The 19,855-nt window shown below is 41.0% G+C and overlaps 1 protein-coding gene across 30 annotated transcripts in view; it reads right to left on the bottom strand.

Annotated features, from left to right (window-relative positions):
• Positions 1-19,855, bottom strand: part of MAP2 (microtubule associated protein 2) — a 222,603-nt gene that overhangs the window by 24,379 nt on the left and 178,369 nt on the right. For 18 of the 30 annotated variants that reach the window (XM_026852882.1, XM_026852874.1, XM_026852872.1 and 15 more), the window contains 5 exons: positions 14,604-14,858; positions 8,457-12,245; positions 8,001-8,207; positions 7,472-7,606; positions 3,211-3,272 (listed from right to left, as the gene is read on the bottom strand). In XM_026852882.1, coding sequence (XP_026708683.1) covers positions 3,211-3,272; positions 7,472-7,606; positions 8,001-8,207; positions 8,457-12,245; positions 14,604-14,838 — 4,428 coding nt within the window. In that variant the 5' untranslated portion in view covers positions 14,839-14,858. Of the gene's footprint in view, positions 1-3,210; positions 3,273-7,471; positions 7,607-8,000; positions 8,208-8,456; positions 12,258-14,603; positions 14,859-19,855 lie in introns of all 30 variants that reach the window. The other 12 variants (XM_026852880.1, XM_026852888.1, XM_026852877.1 and 9 more) reach the window with 4 other exon arrangements.

The raw sequence follows: 19,855 nt of genomic DNA, 5'->3' as shown, positions 1-19,855 counted from the left end.
GTTACACCAGTATTCCCACAGTGGCAGAAGGACAACACAGTATTGCTTCTTGTGCCACTGTGTACACATAAAATCCCTAATGCACCCCAAACCCTATATTCTGTGTATTTGGTGTCACTCTATAGAAATCCATAAATTTATATTACCAATGTGGAGTCCTGGGACAAGGAAACCTGTATGTGGTTTAAAGGCTGACATGATATGTCATTGTGACTAGATACTCATCTGATTGTGAATAATGACAATACTCCATTGAAAGAAAAATTAAACACCAATAGGACAAGTCGAAAATTCTTTGTGGACACTTAAGAGCATCCAACTGCTTTGCAAAAAGGAATTTCCTTGAAAGAAAATAGGGCTACTTGCTTAAACAACATTTTTTTTTCTCGCATGGGTATAACCGATATTACAATGAACAATTGCAAGGGTCTTATCTTGGCAATGCAGTCCCGATTCTCTCTGTATTCATACAAATGAAGTTGCACAGGACATAGATACACACACGCATGAAGTTACACAGAACATACACATACACAGGAGCAATCCCAATGGACCTGTAATTATGGGATTTGGTATAGAACTTTAGCCATGAATAATCTGGCATTTGATCTAAGTCAGTCACCTAGACTTTCTCAACGTTCAGAAAAGGTATATTAATTAATCTTTAAGTTATCTTTATTAGAAAATGAGAAAAGAATGGGTTATCCAACCCTGACAGACATCTGGCTTAGGCCACATACCCAGCCTAAAGAAAATTGCGGCTGTTGTACTGAATGTCATCCATGACATCATCAGCATGATTAAGAGTTACAGAACTGTGTAACAAACAACTCCAGTCCTACAACACAGTTGAGAGGACTTCTACTGGATATCATTATCCACACCAAGTATCAAGACAAGAGATTAGCTAGAAGACTGGAAGTGCTTCACTAGCAAGAATATATTCCTAGAATGAGTTAATTCAGTGATTTTTGCTTTTTTCAATTTGTGGATCATGCAGAATGTTTCCCTTAACAAGACTGGAAAATTCTTACAGATTAAGATTCTAGGCACAATGTAGAAACCTTGTCCTTTGCACTCATATTACATAGTGTCCTGCATGAATACGTGCATATGGGGACGCTAAAGAGGGGCGAGACTGAGATCTTTCAATGGAACAGCTGGAGAAAAGACATGACCTTGAGTTAATGCACTGCTCTGAGATTATCACAGTCTAGATCCCCTGTTATTTAAGAAGCAAAGCACTTTTTAGAACCAGTAATAGCAGCAGAATCTGGCCCAACCAGATTTCAGTGACATGCTCAAGGCTGGTAAAGCAAGCAAAGAAACCAAATGCCTCAATCCCTGCCTGTGCTCTACCCAGAAAACTATTATTCTTCTCTGTTAGCAATACATTACCTTTGGCCTCTGTTATAGTTCATGTTGCTGGAAGTGCTGGCAGTCCACAGGACAAAGATCTATGTGACACACACTTAGACTCAGGGCCTGCTGAAGTTGGGATGCAGAAACCTCACTTTATTTCAGAGGTGTTCCTAACACATGACTGATGTTCTCATCATCTTACTATCATAGGTACACAGCTTCTTCCAGCAGATGGAACTGCTTAGCCTTTCCTGAACTTGTTCTGCAAAGCAGTATGTCAACTGTAGTTTGAAGATGGATAACAAAACTGACTGGGTTGGATGATCTAACATTACCAGTGGAAAGGAAATGGCTGCACTTGAAGGACATAAAAGCTGAAAATCAGGAGGAAACACAACAAAAGGGAGAGGTCTTTATAAAAGCAGAGATGAAGCCAAGGCACAAAAGAGAAAATGTCGGAGACTTATACGAGTGTGGCAGAGAAGTAAGGCAACAGGGAGAGAAAGTAAGCAGGGGACAGATTTCTGATCTTTGCATAAGGGACAGGAATAAGCAAGGTGTGTAGAAAGCAAGTCATTACAGAGAATGATTTTGCAGTGCTTGTACTTAGAGTACTTTGAGCACTCCATGAACACAGATGACATGGAACATGGGCTAGTATTGATGTCTCTTGTGTAAGTGGTGATCATCCCCCAAGAAAACACAGCAATAAACCATACTGTTGACTCAGAAACCTGTCCAGAAATTTCCTACGGTACTAGTAAAGAGTTCTAGCACTTTCCCAGTTATGTGCTGAAATAGGTCAGAACTGAAAACCCAAGTGAAATCCCAGAATCCATGACTGAATTCAGGTCTGCATTCCACAGATCCTCCAAAGCCTCTAATCAGTTATACTGCTATCATCATTAAAAATTTTGTAAGATTAATAAATAATGTGTAGCAGTTTATAAGACAGAGCTTTTTGTTCCCCAAAGAATTGACAATCTGGTTAGACAGATGAAACAAATCAGCCATGGAATATATTAGGCAATGTAGAAGGAACTTCTTCATTGATAATGATGGCTAACAGTGACGAAGTATTGTCATGTGCAGATGTGAATTAGCATGTGTCAGTGCCATGTAAAAAACTGCTGCATAGGGGATGGTGAAAGGAAGTTGGTTTCCTGGGGATCGTGGAGTTATGGGGCAGGAAGTGTCGGGTCAGCATGGGAGCAGGGCAGAGAGGCATTGCAGTATTCGCTGAAGGAAACTCAGGGAACAGAACAGGTTACAGAGCAGCTGAAGGCAGGGCACCTAACTGTCAGATTAAAACACAGACAGAGATCACCAGTCCAGGAAATGGCCTTTCAGAAAACACTTAATTGCATATAAAATGCTACTGGCCAGTAACTTCTACACAGGCACGATCTCTGCAGAATGCATGGTTGTGTAACAGTGCAGTAGAAGACACCCAGTGAGTCCTGGCGGAAGGTTTCTGCCTGTATAGCAACCAAGCAAGGCGGGAGTGCGAGTTGGGTGCTGCAGAAAGGGCCAAGGTACACAGTTTATCCCAGAGGATGACCTGGCTCAAAATGCTGAACAACATCCAACTCCTGCAGTTCAGAGTCTGTGTGTCCCCCATGGATCTGCAAACTGTCATCACCTACTACCCAGGACTGTAATTCAGAGGTTATTCAGGAAAGGTGGTTTTAATTACCCTTTTAAATAATAATGAACATGGCAAACAAATTCTAAATGGAACACAAATTTTAAATGGAACACACAATTACTTACTGAATTAACACAAAAAGATCTGAAATAAGGACAAAGGAAGATCATAAAGATGAACGAGAAGATGGTTTTACTCACTGAGAGTTTTTCCTTTGCTTGCTTAAATACACCAGGAGCCTGGTTTGTTTCACCACCTGCTGCTGAGAGACCCAAAGAAAGACTTAATAGTTAAAACCAGTAATAATAAGCATTTCCACTTATTACACTTGTTAGAACAATTAAATGCCTTGGAACTACTGTGCAAAGCAATTACTTTGTGAATTACTCTCAGTGAACTGCATGCAGAAATGTACCTGCCTTAAAAATGTCCTATATTCATCATACTTGAGGTAAAATGGTATTCTACAGCATTTCAAACAAATCAAAAATTTGTATTCATGTTCCTAGAAGTCTAGAAGCTGCAGTAACAAGTTCAAGGAATAATTGACAACTATAAGAGGCTCTAGTTCTGAAGGTTAATCCTCAGACACCTTAGCATTCTGATTTTCAGTCCTCTAAAAAACAGGCTCCTTTAAGTAATCCACAAATGAAAACTTGAAGAGAGGCCCCTGAAATCACCACTTTTCCAAATATTAGCCAACATTCCTAATGGAAAGAGAGAGATTCACTGCTGAATTATCACCCTAGTTGCATCAACAAGGTCAGTGTGCTGGGTGTCAAACTAAGCCCTTAGACTAGCAATTCAAATTTTATCTGGGACACCAAGTATGTTAATTCAGTATTTCATTTATCTGATACACCATGGTTTGAGGTCAGATTTTTCTGACTTAGATTCCATCCTTATGAAAAGTTTTGGAATGGGGCAGCTTTTTGGAAAGCGGGTTAATAGTTTCACCCAAAAAATGCTGCTCAGGAAGCAATCTGCCACACAAAAACCTAAACGTGAAATCTTTTGGCATCTGTGCCAGGATGCCCTTAGTAAATGCAGAAGCAGTACAGTAATCACAGATGACAACTTTTTGCTGTAAACCCAACTGTCTTCCAACTGTAAAACCAACCCCAACACATTGTACAGAACAGATCAGATTAATTTTCTCCTTTCCCTGTGTAGTTCCCAGGTGTAGTGAGGAGATCCCTGTTTTTCTGCCACACTTCCCACTCTAGTTCTGCCCTCTTAATATATTTTATTTTTTTAATGGAAGGAGTAAGAGAAAAAACTTGTGAGGAGGAGGAGAATATATAACTGTATACTTCAGTTCTGAATTTGTAACAGGGATAATACAGCACAACCCTCCTGCATCACATTCTACCACACCTGTTACTGCTGGTTTTGGTCTGTTTTGCATCTTTTCTAAATAATCACAAATAGCATCTTTCCTCCTTTCTTTGGGATTGAGACCTTACCAGCCACCACTATGAGGTATAAAGAATGGCTGTGCTGCTTGTGCTGACTTACCTGAGAGCACCACAACTTCTCCACCTGAACAAAAGATCTCTACAGGCTCTGATGCCAGTTTAAATACACAACAAACATTTTAACTCAGGGGGTGACCCCAAAATTGAAGGCAAGGAACAGAAGCGCATCACATAGTGACTCCTGCTCACAGCCAGGTAGTTGTCCTGGCCTTGAGACTGTGAACACTCCTCTGATGGCACAACTGCAGTGGCATCTCACAGCCACAGCCACTAACAAAACACAAGTCAGACTGGGGTTTCATTCGTGGATCTACACCAGTCAAGACAAAGACTTCACAGCAATTTCCTCAGAGCTGACCATGCAGTTTCTTTTTTCAATTGGCAAGGAGGAGTCTCTTAAAAAGCAGTCCCTCCCTTGTGGACAGGGCACTGTAAGTTATCAGTATTTGCCAGTGCTTACCAGTGACATGGGAATTTTTCCCAGGTACTGAGGGGAAATAGGGGAAATATGTTATTTCTTGGGCCACTACACAGAAAAATACAAGCAAATACTAAATATTTTTGTATCTTATGACTGGACATGTTTAATTTTAAAGTCACAGTATATGCAACATGGATGTTTTAACTGACTGCAATACACTCAAAGCTGTATAGACTACACTGCTGATGGACTTCTAGTGGGACTCCATTGGTCAGGTATCACTAAAGTTGACAAAACCATTCCAAATAGGACACAGTGGCAGTCGAAACTGGCTTCAAGAAGTGGTGTTGTATTTTATGTAAAACAAAAATGGGAAAGACACAATGTCCCTCTAAATTACAGATCCTGGAAAGAGCTGAGTGACTGTTTCAGGCTCAGGATATGTAGGTTAACATATGGCCACCTACACTCTTAGGATATCACACTGCACTGCACACTTTCTCATGGCCTCCCCTCCAGTCCCATCAGTAAGTATAGAAAGGTGAGGTAGAAGAAAATACGAGGCACTGTGAATTTTCCAGCAACACTGAGTATGGCGAAACATTCTGTGAGATATTTTGTTCACTTTGTGGTGTGGTTCAAGCTCCTCTGCTTTAAAGCCCAAACCTCAAAGTTCAACCCACAGTAGTGAAAATTTTATGAACAATCTGGGTCCATCATTTCGGTTGCTCTCTATCTCAGGATTTAAATGTACTGGGAGGTCATTTTTGTATTACATTTTTCACTCTAATACATCTGCTTCCCTACATATTAGAGTGAGAGAGAAAAAGCTCTGACAGTTGCCAGGCAGCGCACATTTAAGGCACCGGGCAAATTTCCTTATGCAAGTCTATTGGTATGACTCAGGCCTCTCCGGGATGCTATGGGCCATAAGAGTTCAGCGGGGTTAGTGTTAGAGTACCTGAGGGCAAGACAGCACTGACTACATGGCTGTAGAAGTGCAGACGAAGTTGAGAACACTACGAAGATGACACTTTTTTCCTCCATTTCCACCGCTTATTGAACCCCCTGGTTTTTCTGACAATATGTGAATTATGGGTCATAACTTCTGAGCTGATCAAGCTGTGCTTCAGCAAAATGCAAGAGGTAGCAAGAAAAGTTGTTTTAATAAAAATTCCTCACTCTTGGGTAGTTCTGGTCCAGAGTGCAAGTTGGGACAGCCCTGAAACTTCAAACTGAGGAGAAGCCACTGCTGCAATACAGAGGGGCCTGGATCAGCCTTTCCTTCCCTGGCTTCATTTCTTGTGAGGGGGGGAAGTAAAAGGACCAGATTCCCTCACAGGAGCAAGACGATGGGACCAAGTATTTAGTTCTGTTGTCCTAATTGAATACAACCAGGAGACAATATATGCAGTTGAGGCACGATATTAAAGCTACCCTCACATAACTATACTTTTACTGTACTTTCACTAGTTAGACCTCCAAACTGAGACTGGTTTAAATTTAGAACTGGAGTGACTCATTGGTGCAAAACCGGATGGGAATGACTTCCTAACTTAGGAACACTTTTGGTATTGCACTGTTTAACTATAGGATGGGTAATAAATCGTGTTCTTAATTTCTAAGCCATGAGAAGAGGCCTATGTAGTTCTGCATTGCTGTGCATAGTTCTTCTCTTAATAGCTCTGGTTTCACTCATGAGCAACAGTATTACAGCATGTGGCTGTGTTACATGACAGAAAACCTGGCCTCTTTTAGCAATTTTTTTTTTTTAAGATCACCAGAAAAATCAAGATGTTCATCTTTCCACCCTGAACGCACAGTAACAGTGAATATGATGAAAATGCTGAAAATGTTCTTTTTGGCGCTCTAAATAATGATACACCTATCAAGATGGAACAGGAATCATTTGTTTCGTCCTTTCATCTTCCTCTATCAAATATTAAGGTTTTTGCTTGGAATGCATTCGTAGTGTAAGCCCAGATTTCTTCTCTTTCAGCTTCATGCTGCATGTGCTGGATTCCCCCTGTGAATTTTGACTGTACAGCATAAACATCAGTGACAGATTGGGAATTGTCAATGCAGATAATATCAATCGACAAAATATAAGTCTGAAACACTTCTTATTATGCATGAGAGTAAAAAAGCAAAATAATGGAAATGCATACTATGGTTTAAGCTGTCAACATTTTCCCACCAGAAAAAAAAAAGCATAATTAAAAAAAAAAAAACCAAAACAAAACCAAAATGATGAGTAAAGATTCCTACAACACCACACTATAAGCACAATGCCAAGTTACAACCACAGCACTTGGAGGTCCAAGCAATGACAAGCATACATGGTCATGGCCTCCATTAAATAAACAAGCAAATACCAGGAAATAAAGAAGAAAAGAAAAATGATAGAAAACACTAAAAAAAGCAATATTATTTGTGAAGACTGATATTCTTGGAGGAAAAATAAAAAAATAGAGAAGCTGCTATAGCCATGAGATTTACAAAAAAAAAAAAAAATGTCTATGTTTGCCAGCCACATTGCATAACTGAACAGAACGCAGTCACCTGTCTGCTTCCGTTTAACACAGGAGAGATGAGTTGGTCTAGTATATTTGATAGCAGGTTTTAAAATGATTTTCCTGGAGGGAGAGTGGGCCTGAACTTCAGTTTTTTTAGCAAGTTCAGCTTTCTTATACACTGCTACGGATGAAAAAAAACACAAAAACATAGTATCAGGAAAAAAAACAGCAAACAGTTTCATATGACAATACATCAAGTGGCAGGCCCACTGCTCCACGACTCAACCCAATGCGTTGCTTCAACTGGGGTGAGCAAATCCTAAGCTGGAAGAGGGGGAACGCTGGTGCGTTCACCTCAGACACGTTACCCAGTGATCAGTGGGGATGCCTACAACAAAAGGGACTGGTGGAGCAGTGAGCCTTGCACATGGCTTTTCATATATTGTACAATGTCTCATTAAAAAGTACTACCATTAATACTGTTAAGGTGCACATCATCTACAACAGAGTAACCGGATAGTACCGTACAATAGTAAAAAAAAAATAAAAATTGTAATAGGGAGTGTTAAATGAACCTTTTTTCCTTCTCACTTCATCTCTGGAGAGTGTGCTAGGTTCCTTTTTAGCTATTTTCCTTTCAGGAGTAGAAATCCTGCCTCTCCCCGTTTTAAAAGGTTTCTCTTTTTTATGCTTATCGAGAGATGATCTTCGCAATTCTCTCTCTGCCTTCTCCTCTTTAGGAACAGTCTCTAACTGTTCAGTCATGATGCTCCTATCATCATCTGTAGGATCAGAGCAAATTATAACAACAAACAAAAGATTAGTAACAAGTGTTAACAATACTGTGGTGGAGCAAGGAAAAAATAGTTGAAGACAGAGCAGATGGATTAATTTAAAAAAAGGCAGACTATTTAACCGTTTTTCTGAAACATGCTGAGATTACTATTACAACTATTATAGTTTTGCTTTTTGATCATTATGATTTGGAAGCAAAAATATTTAACAGACAAAACAGAAAGGATAATGCACACCTTGAGTATCTGCCCAGAGACTGTCTGTGTCCATGATGGAGTCATCAATTGTTGTTTCATCTTTGTAATCATCACATGTCTCTGTCTTGTAGTCGGTGAGCAGGATTTCTTCTCTCTGGGGTGAAGCAGGAGCTTCTGGGGAGCCCTCCTTGGGCTCAACTTGAATGTCAGCCACTTCCTCAACCTCCAGCTCCTCTTCAGCCTGGGAGTCCCCTGTTTCGAGGTCTTCCTGCTGAGTAGCAGCAAAGCGCACACTGTGAGAAGTAGATTCTCCCTCATCAACTGTTGTCTGCACCACTGTGATAAAGTCATCCTCTACTGTCACCACTGATTCAATAATGCCTTTCAGTTCAGGTAGTGCTTCTGGAATACCCTTGGCTAGCATTCCTTCAGCAGCAGGTTTCCCAAAGTCTATTTCTCGGGGCATTTCTGATATAAGGTGCTGTTTATCCTCTTCTTTTTCTTCTTGCCCTGCTTCTATCTCTTCTTCCTCACGTTCTTCCTCTTTTGTGGCCCCAGCTGCCACTTCACATGGCATCAGCTTTTGGATTTCCATAGGTTTCACAGCTGTATCAGAAATCTTTTCAGGTCCTTCTGCAGCCTGTGGTATGCTCTCCATCTGAATCTCAGCAGGCTCTTCTTGGAGAGGCTCAGCTGTTGGAAGGAGGAGCTCCATAGAAGGCTCTTTTGCTGGTAACTGTGCAGGCATCTCTTCCCCAGACATGGGAGGTTTTGGAAGTTCTGCTTTGATGTCCTCTGGTTTCAAGGATTCACCATTCAAACTTTCTTGGGCTTGATCATGCTCTCCACTAGATTCATAAGATTCCTCTTTATCAACTGCCTCTTGATGTACCAGATCGGGCTTAGTTACTTTTTCCTTAATTTCTGTTTCCGACAGCTTGGTGCCGTCTTTTACATAACTAGGCTCGGTCTTGGAAAGCACATCTGCATCCTTTGCTTCTCTGGACAAGATGGTCTGATCTTTCTGTTGAGTATCTTTGGGTTCAGGCTCTGCTCTTTTAACAGAGGCTGTGTCCTTCCCTGAAGGGAGAGAAACAACCTCGCTGATCTTAGTGTCTAACTGACTCTGATATTCTTGGTCAGCTCTCCTTGCAGCCACTTCCAAATCATGCTTTATAGCATTGTAATCTGGTTTAATTGGAGCTTCTATCTCAGCTATTTCAGGAACAACACTAAGAGTCTTCTCCTTCTCCATCAACAAAGAAACAGCATCCTTTTCTATTGCTATCTCTGAAGCTGATACTCTGTCATACATGGTATCATCAGCTAAATGAACTTTATCAACCACACTTTCTTCTTTCATTTCTAAGATTGCCTCAGGTCTTGTCTTCTCTGGCTCTGCACCTTTAATGGAATAGATCTCTTTAGAGTCAACTTGATCTTCACTTTTTTCTAGCAGAGTATCCAGCTTCTCTTTTTTCTCCTGCTCAAAGTCCCTTGCCAGAATGGACTCACCAGTGGCATGCTGACCAAAGTCTTTTTCACTGAGGAATTCTTCTTTAGATTTCTCAGCTGCTGCCAGCTTCACTTCTATTAAAGACAGGTCAGGAGCTAGTCCACGTCTCAGTTTTTCATCTGTGCCTTCATAAAAGGGACAGGTTTCACTTGTCAAATTCTCACTGTCCTGAACTGGAGAAGGAAGTGGGACTGTGTACTTATTGAAAACACAGTAGCCCAAGTCTTCTAGCTGACTTTCAGCTTTTAGAGTTACATGGTTTTCATCTGTCACAGGTGGCAGGGCCGTGCTGCTGTCTTCCACAACAGCGTCAGAAGGAACTGACTTCTTTTGCGTCACCTCAGCATCTGCACTTACAGAGGCTAATCTAGATCTTGTCCCTGCTAAGTCTAACATTTCAGGCAGGTCAGGAGCCAGGACAGCTCCATTTTTGTAATAATCTTTGGCCAGGAAAGGTGCTTCGGCCAAGGTCTCAGGCTGGACTTTTTCTTCTGGCATTGTTTTTTCTTCTTCAATGTGTTCATCTTCCTCTCTGCTATCAATAGGGAAGCAGGGGGCTTTCTCCAAAGCTGGTGTGGTTGCTGGCAGGTAGTCATCACCTTCATCCATACTTCCACTAGTGTTAGTTAGAATATCTGAAGCAAGGGGAGAAAGATCATGTGCACGACCAAAGCTAAATCCTAGAGCTATTGAATCCAGGCAGGACATGGGCAAGTTAATAGACATACTTCTCTGTTCAATTGCAGATCTCCCCCCAAGTCCCAAGCTCCTGCTCAGCGTTAGGTCATCTTTATTTTTACTGTGGAGTTCTCTCTTATCCCCATAGACTTTGGGGTCAATAGTGAACATTCTTTCTGTTGGGGAACTTGGTTCTTCGGATTTGTCTGGTGTAATGCTCTGAGCCAGGGTACTGTACCCTATTTCATGAGCACGCACACTATGCTGCTGTGCCTGCTCTGTCTGTAGTTCTTCCTCCTCATCTTCTTTGTCTTCGGGTATTAGACGATCTGCCTGATAAGGCTCATACACACTCTCTTTAGTGTCACTTAGCTCATAGTAATCGCTGCCTTTTTTCAGTGTGTCTGCTTTGACAGCTTCCTCTTTCAGAGCAGAGGTTTCAAAGTACTTGGACATTCCCGATCGATCCTCCTGAGAAGCTGAAACACCCATCTTATCCTCCTTGGTATCTTTTTTAACACCTTTCTCTTGAGAAGCTTCTAGAGTAGGAGTCTTGTCAGTGGTTAAACTTGGTGTCTCAGGGGCTTTCTCTGTTATTCTGGATAACTGAGTGGTATCAGGGTGCTCTACTGTTTTCTCAAGGGTTAATTCATGGCTTAACTTGGCTGGTGGTACCTGTGTGCTTGGCTGCACCTCCTTTTTCATGTCTACTGTTCCTGGGAGCCCACTTTGGTCCATTTCTTCTGCTTTGATAACATCAGGTGACTTTTTAGCTTCACCATCCTTTTGAAAGTCTGCTTTGTCTAGGGAAAGTGTCTTAACTTCAGGTTTTGTGGTAAATTTACCATCATCTAATATTCGAGCCTCCCCTTTATCATAAAAGTCATACCTTTCTTCCTCATCACTCTCATCCTTGGTCATGTCCTTTTCCTCCCCCCATGCAGGGATTTTCTGAGTGCTTGGCGTTTTCAGGCCATCTACAGTTACTGCTGAGACTTCTTGCAGAGCTAGTGTCCTGTCTCTGTGGATCTGTTCATCTTGAGTGAGATCTTTGGCAAACAGTTGGTCAGCGGGTTCCTGTTTTGTTCTGGAACTGTCTTTGAGTTGAAGCTCCTGGGGGACAGCAGGCGATGGGCCTGAAGGAAATTCACTTTTGGCTGCTTCTGCCTTGGGTTCTGATAGCAACAGAGAACTTTCACCATAGCCGATGGTAAAATCCTGGACATCTTTAAGGTCGTCTTTAAATTTCATAGACATAACTTGGTTGGATGATGAGGGCAGATCTGCAGTCCTTTCTTCTGTTTTGCTCCCTTTGGGCAGTTCAGATGACAAGTCCTTTTGTTGTTGAGAAGCAGGAGGCTTGGCACCAGGTTCTGCAAAACTGGCTTCCACTTTCTTTTGTGAATCAGTTTCCAAGATCTGTTCTGATAGAGGTGAAGGCATTTTTTCTTTGTCTTTGCTCTGTGAATCCTTTTTATCTATAGCCTCTGTTTTTGCTGGCTGTGGAACTAAGGCATCATGTTTAGGTTGCTCACCCGTCTTACTGTCTTTCCCAGTTTCATGTTGCTTTGTGTCTAATGGTTCTGCTCCGAAAGGGCGTACACCCTCCTGGACACGGAATTCCATCTTCGTGGCTGCAAGTAAACCTGAAGTAGTTTGTTTGGGGTTTATAACAGTATTATTTAAAGCACTTACAGGCAGGCAGTCATGTGGCTTATAACAACATCTTGGTATGAATGATGGCAAGGAGAGGGAGAAAGATGCAAACATGCAGCAAGGTCATCCACCTAGAAATCTGCTTTAAAGTGTTAAATTCTACTTTCCTTTCAATATATGAGGTTTTATAGTGAGAATGCACACATATAAATATGTGACCACTGAAATGAGATGATTTCATGTGAATTCTTCATATTTATGGTTTATATACAACAGCAAAACCACAAGTAATCCTCACTCCATTGGCATGCTTTGCTAGACTTAGTAGCTTATGTTAGTTTTGGGGTTAGTAAAGTCTGCAAGATTACATCCAATCAATAGTATCTTTGTGTTGCTGACTTTTAAAGCATACATAGTTATACATTTCTGTATCTATATATTTTTCTTTTACATGCAGCCTAAACTAAATAAATAATGCATTCAAAATGTTTCACGAGTGTCAGAAGAGGCTTGGTTTTTTAATTGTACCAACTTTTGACACTCAGTCTTTGGCAAACAACAAAACTCTCACTGCTGTTGTGAAATTATTAGGTGTAAATCAGCAGAGCTATTAATAGTCCCAGATCTTAAAGGTCTGGTCTTCAAAATGGCCAGCCATCTTCAGCTGTAACTGAAGCCAAAGAATACTTGGCATGTTTCAATGACTGTAGATCAGACGCTAATTAAGTTAATTTGAAACTAAAAATGCTACTCTTACGGTATGCCACTATATTTTAGGGAGTAATACCTAGTTAAGGTTTTTTTTTAAACACATACTGTTGATCATTAATAGCTTGCTCTTTTTTAATATCCTACAGAAAATAATGATTCCTATCCTGTGGAAATCTTCCCATCATGGAAAATATGAAGAGATATACTGTAGAATGTGGCAGAACTTTCAGCAGTAAACTGTAACACAAGTTTTATGAGCTTTTTCTAAAGCTTGTTATAGCAAGCACTGGGCCAACCCTGAATCTCTTCATATCTGATTTGAAGTCCATGGAGCCATCTTTATGCTCTAATGAATCTGAACTTTTTAGAACAATTAGTAACAAAGTATTGGATATTCTTTAAATATTTGCTATTGTTAACATTTAATCAGAAAATCAACTCCCATTCTAAACTCTACAGGTAGAAAAACCAGGTCTACAACTACAGTAGTTTTGCTCCTTCATGTTTTTACATTTGCTGACTTACTTACAAACCCTATGAAGTATAAAACCACAGTCACTGAGTTGAAGTCATCTTCGTTTCACAGAAATTAAGTAGCTAGATACTGACTTTATGTACCCTACCATTCCTCTTACTGTAGTGCAAATGAACAATACCAATGTCATCAAAACATATTCCGACTGCCACAGGAATTTAATATTCTTTAGCTGGACAGCCGGAACACCAGCCTCCCAAATGCAGTGTTTCTTAGCCAGGTAGTGAATGGGTACATCACTACTCCAGACAACGTGTCTAAACACCTTATTGCACTGGCTGAAGAGAAATACCATTAAAAGGAAAAATCCTGAAGCTTAGTTCTTACAATTGAAAGACAACTTATTGCAGTCAACAATTTGCTCAGTATGCAGATCAGAACTTCACCCTATGTACCCAATCCTAAACTTCACTGTGAAGACAAACATCACAGGGGAAGTGATAGAGGTTTTGCCTGAGAAGGGCACTCCAGCAAGGTTAAACATTTGTAATAGGGTAAAGCACACAAAAAATCAGAGTTCTGGCAATGACTGAGGAGAGGAGGGGTGGACTGCAATGAATGGCAAGGATATGACATAAAAAGCAGTAGCTTTAGGGAAGCTAAACCAGAATGCACTGAAGCACACACCAAAAAAACCAAACAAAAAACCTGCACACTGCAAATGAAAACATTTCTACAGTTTAAGCCTCTTTATGTCATAGTCAAAGTCAATAAATCTACTTTTTGAAAGAAAAGCAGATGAATCTCTGCACCAAAAAGAAAAAAATATACATAGATTAGCAATGTGACTGGCAAACACATCTGAGATGGGGGGAAAAGGCTTACGCAGAGGAATTGGCTTAGCTGCAAAGCATATTTTATCATGGCAAAGTAAAAAATTAGGAATCGGCCGCAGTGGTGGGAAACCATGTTGTCACACACAGCACCTATGCAATCATATTATCTGCTACACACTCTTCAAGCATAATAACAAGAGCAGTCATACTAATAAATGGGAAGAACAGGGAATGAAGCAGCCTTGGAAAGCACTGGAGAAAGCTGGAGAAGGATTCACCGGCAGTAAACACATGCAAACCTAAGCAGGACACACCTTCCTCAGCCGAGGAAGGGGATGTGTCTTTCCGGGGTGTTTCCACCACAACGGTTACACTCTCCCTGCTGGATGCCACACTTGGCACTTTGTCTTCATGACACACTTTTCCCTCCAAACCAGAGTCCGACTGACCCTCACAGAGGCCCTTTGCCTGGTCCGAAGACTCAAGGGGCCCATGCTCTTTCCCCAGTTGCTTCCCAGGAAGAGCAGCAGGTTTCGCTTCCACAGCCATCGGACTCTCTAGTTCTTCTTCTTGGAGATGGAAAAAGGAGGCGACATCAACACCAACAGTAAACACCAAGCACACAGCTCAACAGGACCGCTTTTACGTAACACTTTCAGCTCTGAACATTTTGCATTTAAGTGTGTCAAAGGACTGCTAGTATCCAGCCCATTTTAGCCACCTTGGAACTGAATTTTCCTTAGGAGATAAAAACAAACCACAAAACCTGTCTCCCTCAGAGAAAGATGTTTATGCTGTAAGATAAGAGCTGAAAGTGCTTTATGGGTATACTTCTCCCAAAGATGACTGTGGGTCAAATATTCATTGCAAATGGAGATGGTATTGAATGATGGATGCCTCTGACAACACCAATGCATCAATGAGCTCAAAGTACACTGATATTTTTCCGATAAATGTGTGGTTTAATCCAATACAGGACATTTAATTGAGGTGGAGGAAGGTATGAGGCATTAATTTCTTTCTGCAGACCTTGGCAATACTAACTGCAAAATGCCAGCACATCCATCTATCACATGAATCCTGGATTTGGCAAAATATGGAGCCACTTCCATAGTCTTAATAAGCCTTGTGTATGACTGATAACTGATGGTTTCACAAGAATTCAGCCAAGATTCCTACACTGAGCAAGTTTATAAACAATTTCTACTTTAGGATGCCTGACATCTGAACTCTGTACGTGAAAAATCACAGTTTTAACACAAAGACTCTTCAATTTCTTTTCTGTTTTCCCAATAGCCCCCAGGCTCCTCATCACCAATTAAGTCAAAGAAACCAATGAGTGCAATACAACTATTTGTTCACCTGAATTTGTAAAATACATCACTCAGCCTATGGTCTGTTTGGATCAGTATAGTAGTTATCAAGAGCAGTCTTTACTCATGCCATGTCAGAAGAATGATTAGGAAAGCCTCTATTCTGGACTGTACTCCTACTATTGCTACTCAGACACAATACTACTGTGCTCTATTGGTATCTCGTCTGATAAGAAGTCAGAATTAAATGTGAAATCTTTGATTCAGGAACATACTTAAGCAGCTGACCAACAGCTATGCTGCAGTCAACCTGATGACCTCCCTGGGTTTAAAGTATGTCTCATGATTAAGGACTTTGCTGAATCAGACTTAGAACAAAGTGGTTTTGAATCTGAAAGTGGCTGTATCCAGCCTCCTGGTATCAAAATAAAACCTCTTTACAAGGGCTTGATTTCTCTCCTGAGATTGGTCCGGTAAAAACCAGACAGCCAACCATCCACTTCAGTTATGGACTTTAAAAACCGATTTAAGGAACACAAACACTATTTGAGGCTGAGAAAATATCACTATGTAACATACAACACATTATTGATAACATATTAATGGTTGGACTTGATGATCTTGAAGGACTTTTCCAACCTAAATGATTCTATGATTCTATATAAAAATGTAATTAAGATTAGATACTGTATATTAAATGAATATAAGCCAGAAGATTCAGAATCAGAACTGGACTGATACCCTGAGTGTTACAGGGATATTTACACATGGGCAGACTGTAAAAGCAGCCTGGCAGAACAGCAGGTGTCCAGCTACAAGAGGCCTTGACTTGAATAACTTGCTTTACTTTTCTTTTTCTGATTTTATGTAGTTTTGTATGTGCATCTCTTTAAATGAAAAAAAAAAAAAAAAAAAGGAAAGCCTCTCATCCTCTCATTTTACTCTGAGCAGTTTCAGGTATACACCTCCATTTCCTAAGACACTTCACACAATGCCACATGATTAAAACTAATTACTCACCAAAGTAGAAAGTTATCCCTGACTTAAGGGAGGAATCCTACAGACTCCCTTTGTGCAGCAGACTTTTATGCCAGACAGATTGCTAGCTTACAGGCAGCAAGTGAGAAGGGTTGTTCCATAATGCCTATCTTTTCACTGATGATCCAGCTTATCTCCCTTTTTTTCTTCCCCTTTACAGATGTTCTGAGATCTTACACTTTCACTAGAGGTAGATGCATATGACTGAAATGGAAGCTGCCCATGAATTAACCAGTTCAGGAGTGCTCTACGTACAGCTACAGGCATCCAGCTCTAGTAATACTCCTCCTATGATATTCTGTCTCCCCTAGCCTCAGGCAGACATGCTGACATTAACAATCTTCAATTACTAGCACTGATCTCTTTCTGGTGCTGTTGCAGTATTAGGCTATATTATCCTGTCAATTCTGAACAACTCTGGTTTTCTTGATATGACCCAGTGAGCAACTTCAGGTATACGCTTAGAGGATTCAGTACTGGTTTTAAGTTCAGCTCCTGTGTCCCAAGACTGAGGTAGTCAAACGCTGCGAGATGAAATGTGATCTATTTTGCCTTGGAGAAGTAATCAGCATTCCTGTTAGTCACCGAAATTGATTATCCTTTGATTCCTCAACAGCCATTTCACTTTTACATAACCCCCACTGATCAAATAATACTTACTGATGTGCTCAGGCCATAGAAAAAGCGGGGACAGAAACACAGAACAGTAAACTTCTGGGTTTTTTTCTCCTTGTTGGCAGGCACCTGACACAATGTTTAACTGGGTGTATCCACAAAACTGAAGATCAAACATGACCCAATACTGCCTGAAGACAACTGTGTATACTGGGGTAAAATTGATTTTCTTTGCCTACTGAAGAATTAAAGACTTTCCACTGCTATTGTTGGTATAGACACGTTTTTTTTCCCAACTGACTGACCTCCAGTACCAATATTTTGGCCTATTTTGCACACTGTTCTTGGCAGTAATTCTCCGGCACAAAGAACGAATTAGTTTACACTTCTTTTAACTAGCTGCTCATTTTACTTGTGCTATAAGGCAGGTCAGCAGACCAAGAGCCCTGATTTAAGCAGGGATCATGGTTTCACTGACTCCAAAGTTGCATTCATTGCTCACGCTGCAGCTTCACTTTGAGATGGAGAGACTCTAGAGGGGCATCACTTCCATGTGGGGAGAAAAGAGAACTAGGTTTCCCTCCCCAGAAAGCAGCAATCCCAGGCACGTATATAATGGAATGGATGGCAGGTGGGTATAGGGGAAGAGGAACAAAATGGGACCATGCTCAGTTCACCTTCATCATGGCCCAACAAGACCTCTGTGCTCTTCACTGTGGCACTGGGACGTGTACTAGAGCCAGTCCACTCTGAGCTGAACAAAGGGTGTTCATAGTACTCCTCATCCGAATTGTAGGGCTCATCATCGGGCACAGACACTGAAATGGAGGGGGCCAGGTGTTTGCGCCACTCCCTGCTGGCAGCAGGCCCACGGCTGGGGCAGTGGTGTGGCGGTCCCACCTTATCCTCCGCCCCTTCATCTACAAATAGACACACACAGACAAAAGCTGCAGGACAGACAGACAGACAAAGAAAAGACAAGATAGGATGGATGCATGCACTAGCAACACTAGCCACTGTATTGTACTGCAGTGTGGATGAAATCAGCCAGGCTACAGGTTAATGCAGGATGGAGGAATGAGGCAGCTCTGCATTTTAACACATGGGCCAAGTATGTGGTGTTTCCTACAGTGTTTATGAACATCAGAAACCAGCCCTTGGAATAACTGAACTTCAAAACTATATCCCCCTATTGTACACAAACCACATTTCACAAATTGCACCGATACTCATATGTAGTATACAGCTGACTGACTGTATTAAAAACCTCTGAAGCATCCCAACACAGTTGTACCCCTCATAGTCACCTGGTGAAGTACTAGAAAGTGTAAATTTTGAAAATTTGTTTAATCAAAAAGCAAATCAGTTTACACTTTGGTCAATGGTGGTTTATTTCTCACTGTATCTGTTTCTAAATTCCCCACTTTCTTCTTTTCCCTATAAATAAGTAACATTTAAACTACCAACTTCTTTTCCCTATAAATAAGTAACATTTAAAGTACCAAAAAAACCCTTCCCCAAATAGCTAGTTACCTTTTATCCTGATAAAGGCCACATAAAGCTGCTCACAGCCATCTCCGTTAGTCCTATATTTTATGCTGTTGTGTCATGTTTCTGTGGGTGAAGTAGCTCCCACCCCGGTGTTTGCCAGTGCTTTGGAATGACAGCTTTATTCACCCATCACTGTAGCATCGCAGATAATCATGTACTCATCTCAGGACTACACCAGCTACTGACAGCTACAGATTGGGGGAGCTTGGGATGGTTTTTGCAAGACAAAAAAACCCCCAAAAAACCCTGCTCAGTAAAAATGACTGTCCTACCATTTGATCCATACAAACCTAAAAGGGAGCCCTAAGATCTTGTGTAGTCTAAGGTGCCATCTCACCATGAATAAAGCTGTAAAAAACTAAACATCTAGTACTAGCAAAAATATGTTTAAACCCATTCTCTGTGTATGACAACTGGCAGTTTGATGAACACTACATTCATGGGGGGCCTTTAGCAGCTGCAGCTATCCCACTGAATTTCCTACTAGCTCCAAAAACAAGTCCATGCCCAATTTCCCTGGCCTTTCTCCAGGCAACTACAATTTAAAGAGTTTCCCCAGAGCCTCCAAAACTTTCCTCTCAGTTCCAAAACACTGAGTCAGAAAGCAAGGCTTTAACACAGGCAGTGTAAAAGATATTAACCAGATCTCTGTTTGCAACCCAAAACCAAGATGGCTCATGAATGCTGCTGTAACATTAACTGAGTCTTGGAAAGCAATTTTTACCCAAACCAAGTCCATCTATATGAGCTTTAAGGTTGTTCCTGGCAACTAACATTAAGTTTTAAGTTTCTTTCTATAGCCCACCATGACAAGACAACATCTGTGTCTTCAAAAAAAGCACCCTGTGCTTTCTGCAGCAACACGGCAGCAACTGTCCTGTAATGTAACGACATCTATTTCTTCTGCCTGGGAAAAGAATGCTGTAATATCAACCCATTCAGGCTCAATCATCCACAAAAAGGAAGAAAAAATATTCATCAGTGGCAATACTAGTAGCTCAAATATGTATCACAGCACTGCAAAAGAAAGATTATTCATGTTTAAGACT

The sequence above is a fragment of the Athene cunicularia genome (genome assembly GCF_003259725.1).
Source record: "Athene cunicularia isolate RWA chromosome 7 unlocalized genomic scaffold, athCun1 chr7_part1, whole genome shotgun sequence".
In the NCBI taxonomy this organism is placed as follows: Eukaryota; Metazoa; Chordata; class Aves; order Strigiformes; family Strigidae; genus Athene; species Athene cunicularia.
The sequence above is the reverse complement of the archived record's forward strand: the minus strand, read 5'-3'. Positions and strand labels throughout refer to the sequence as shown.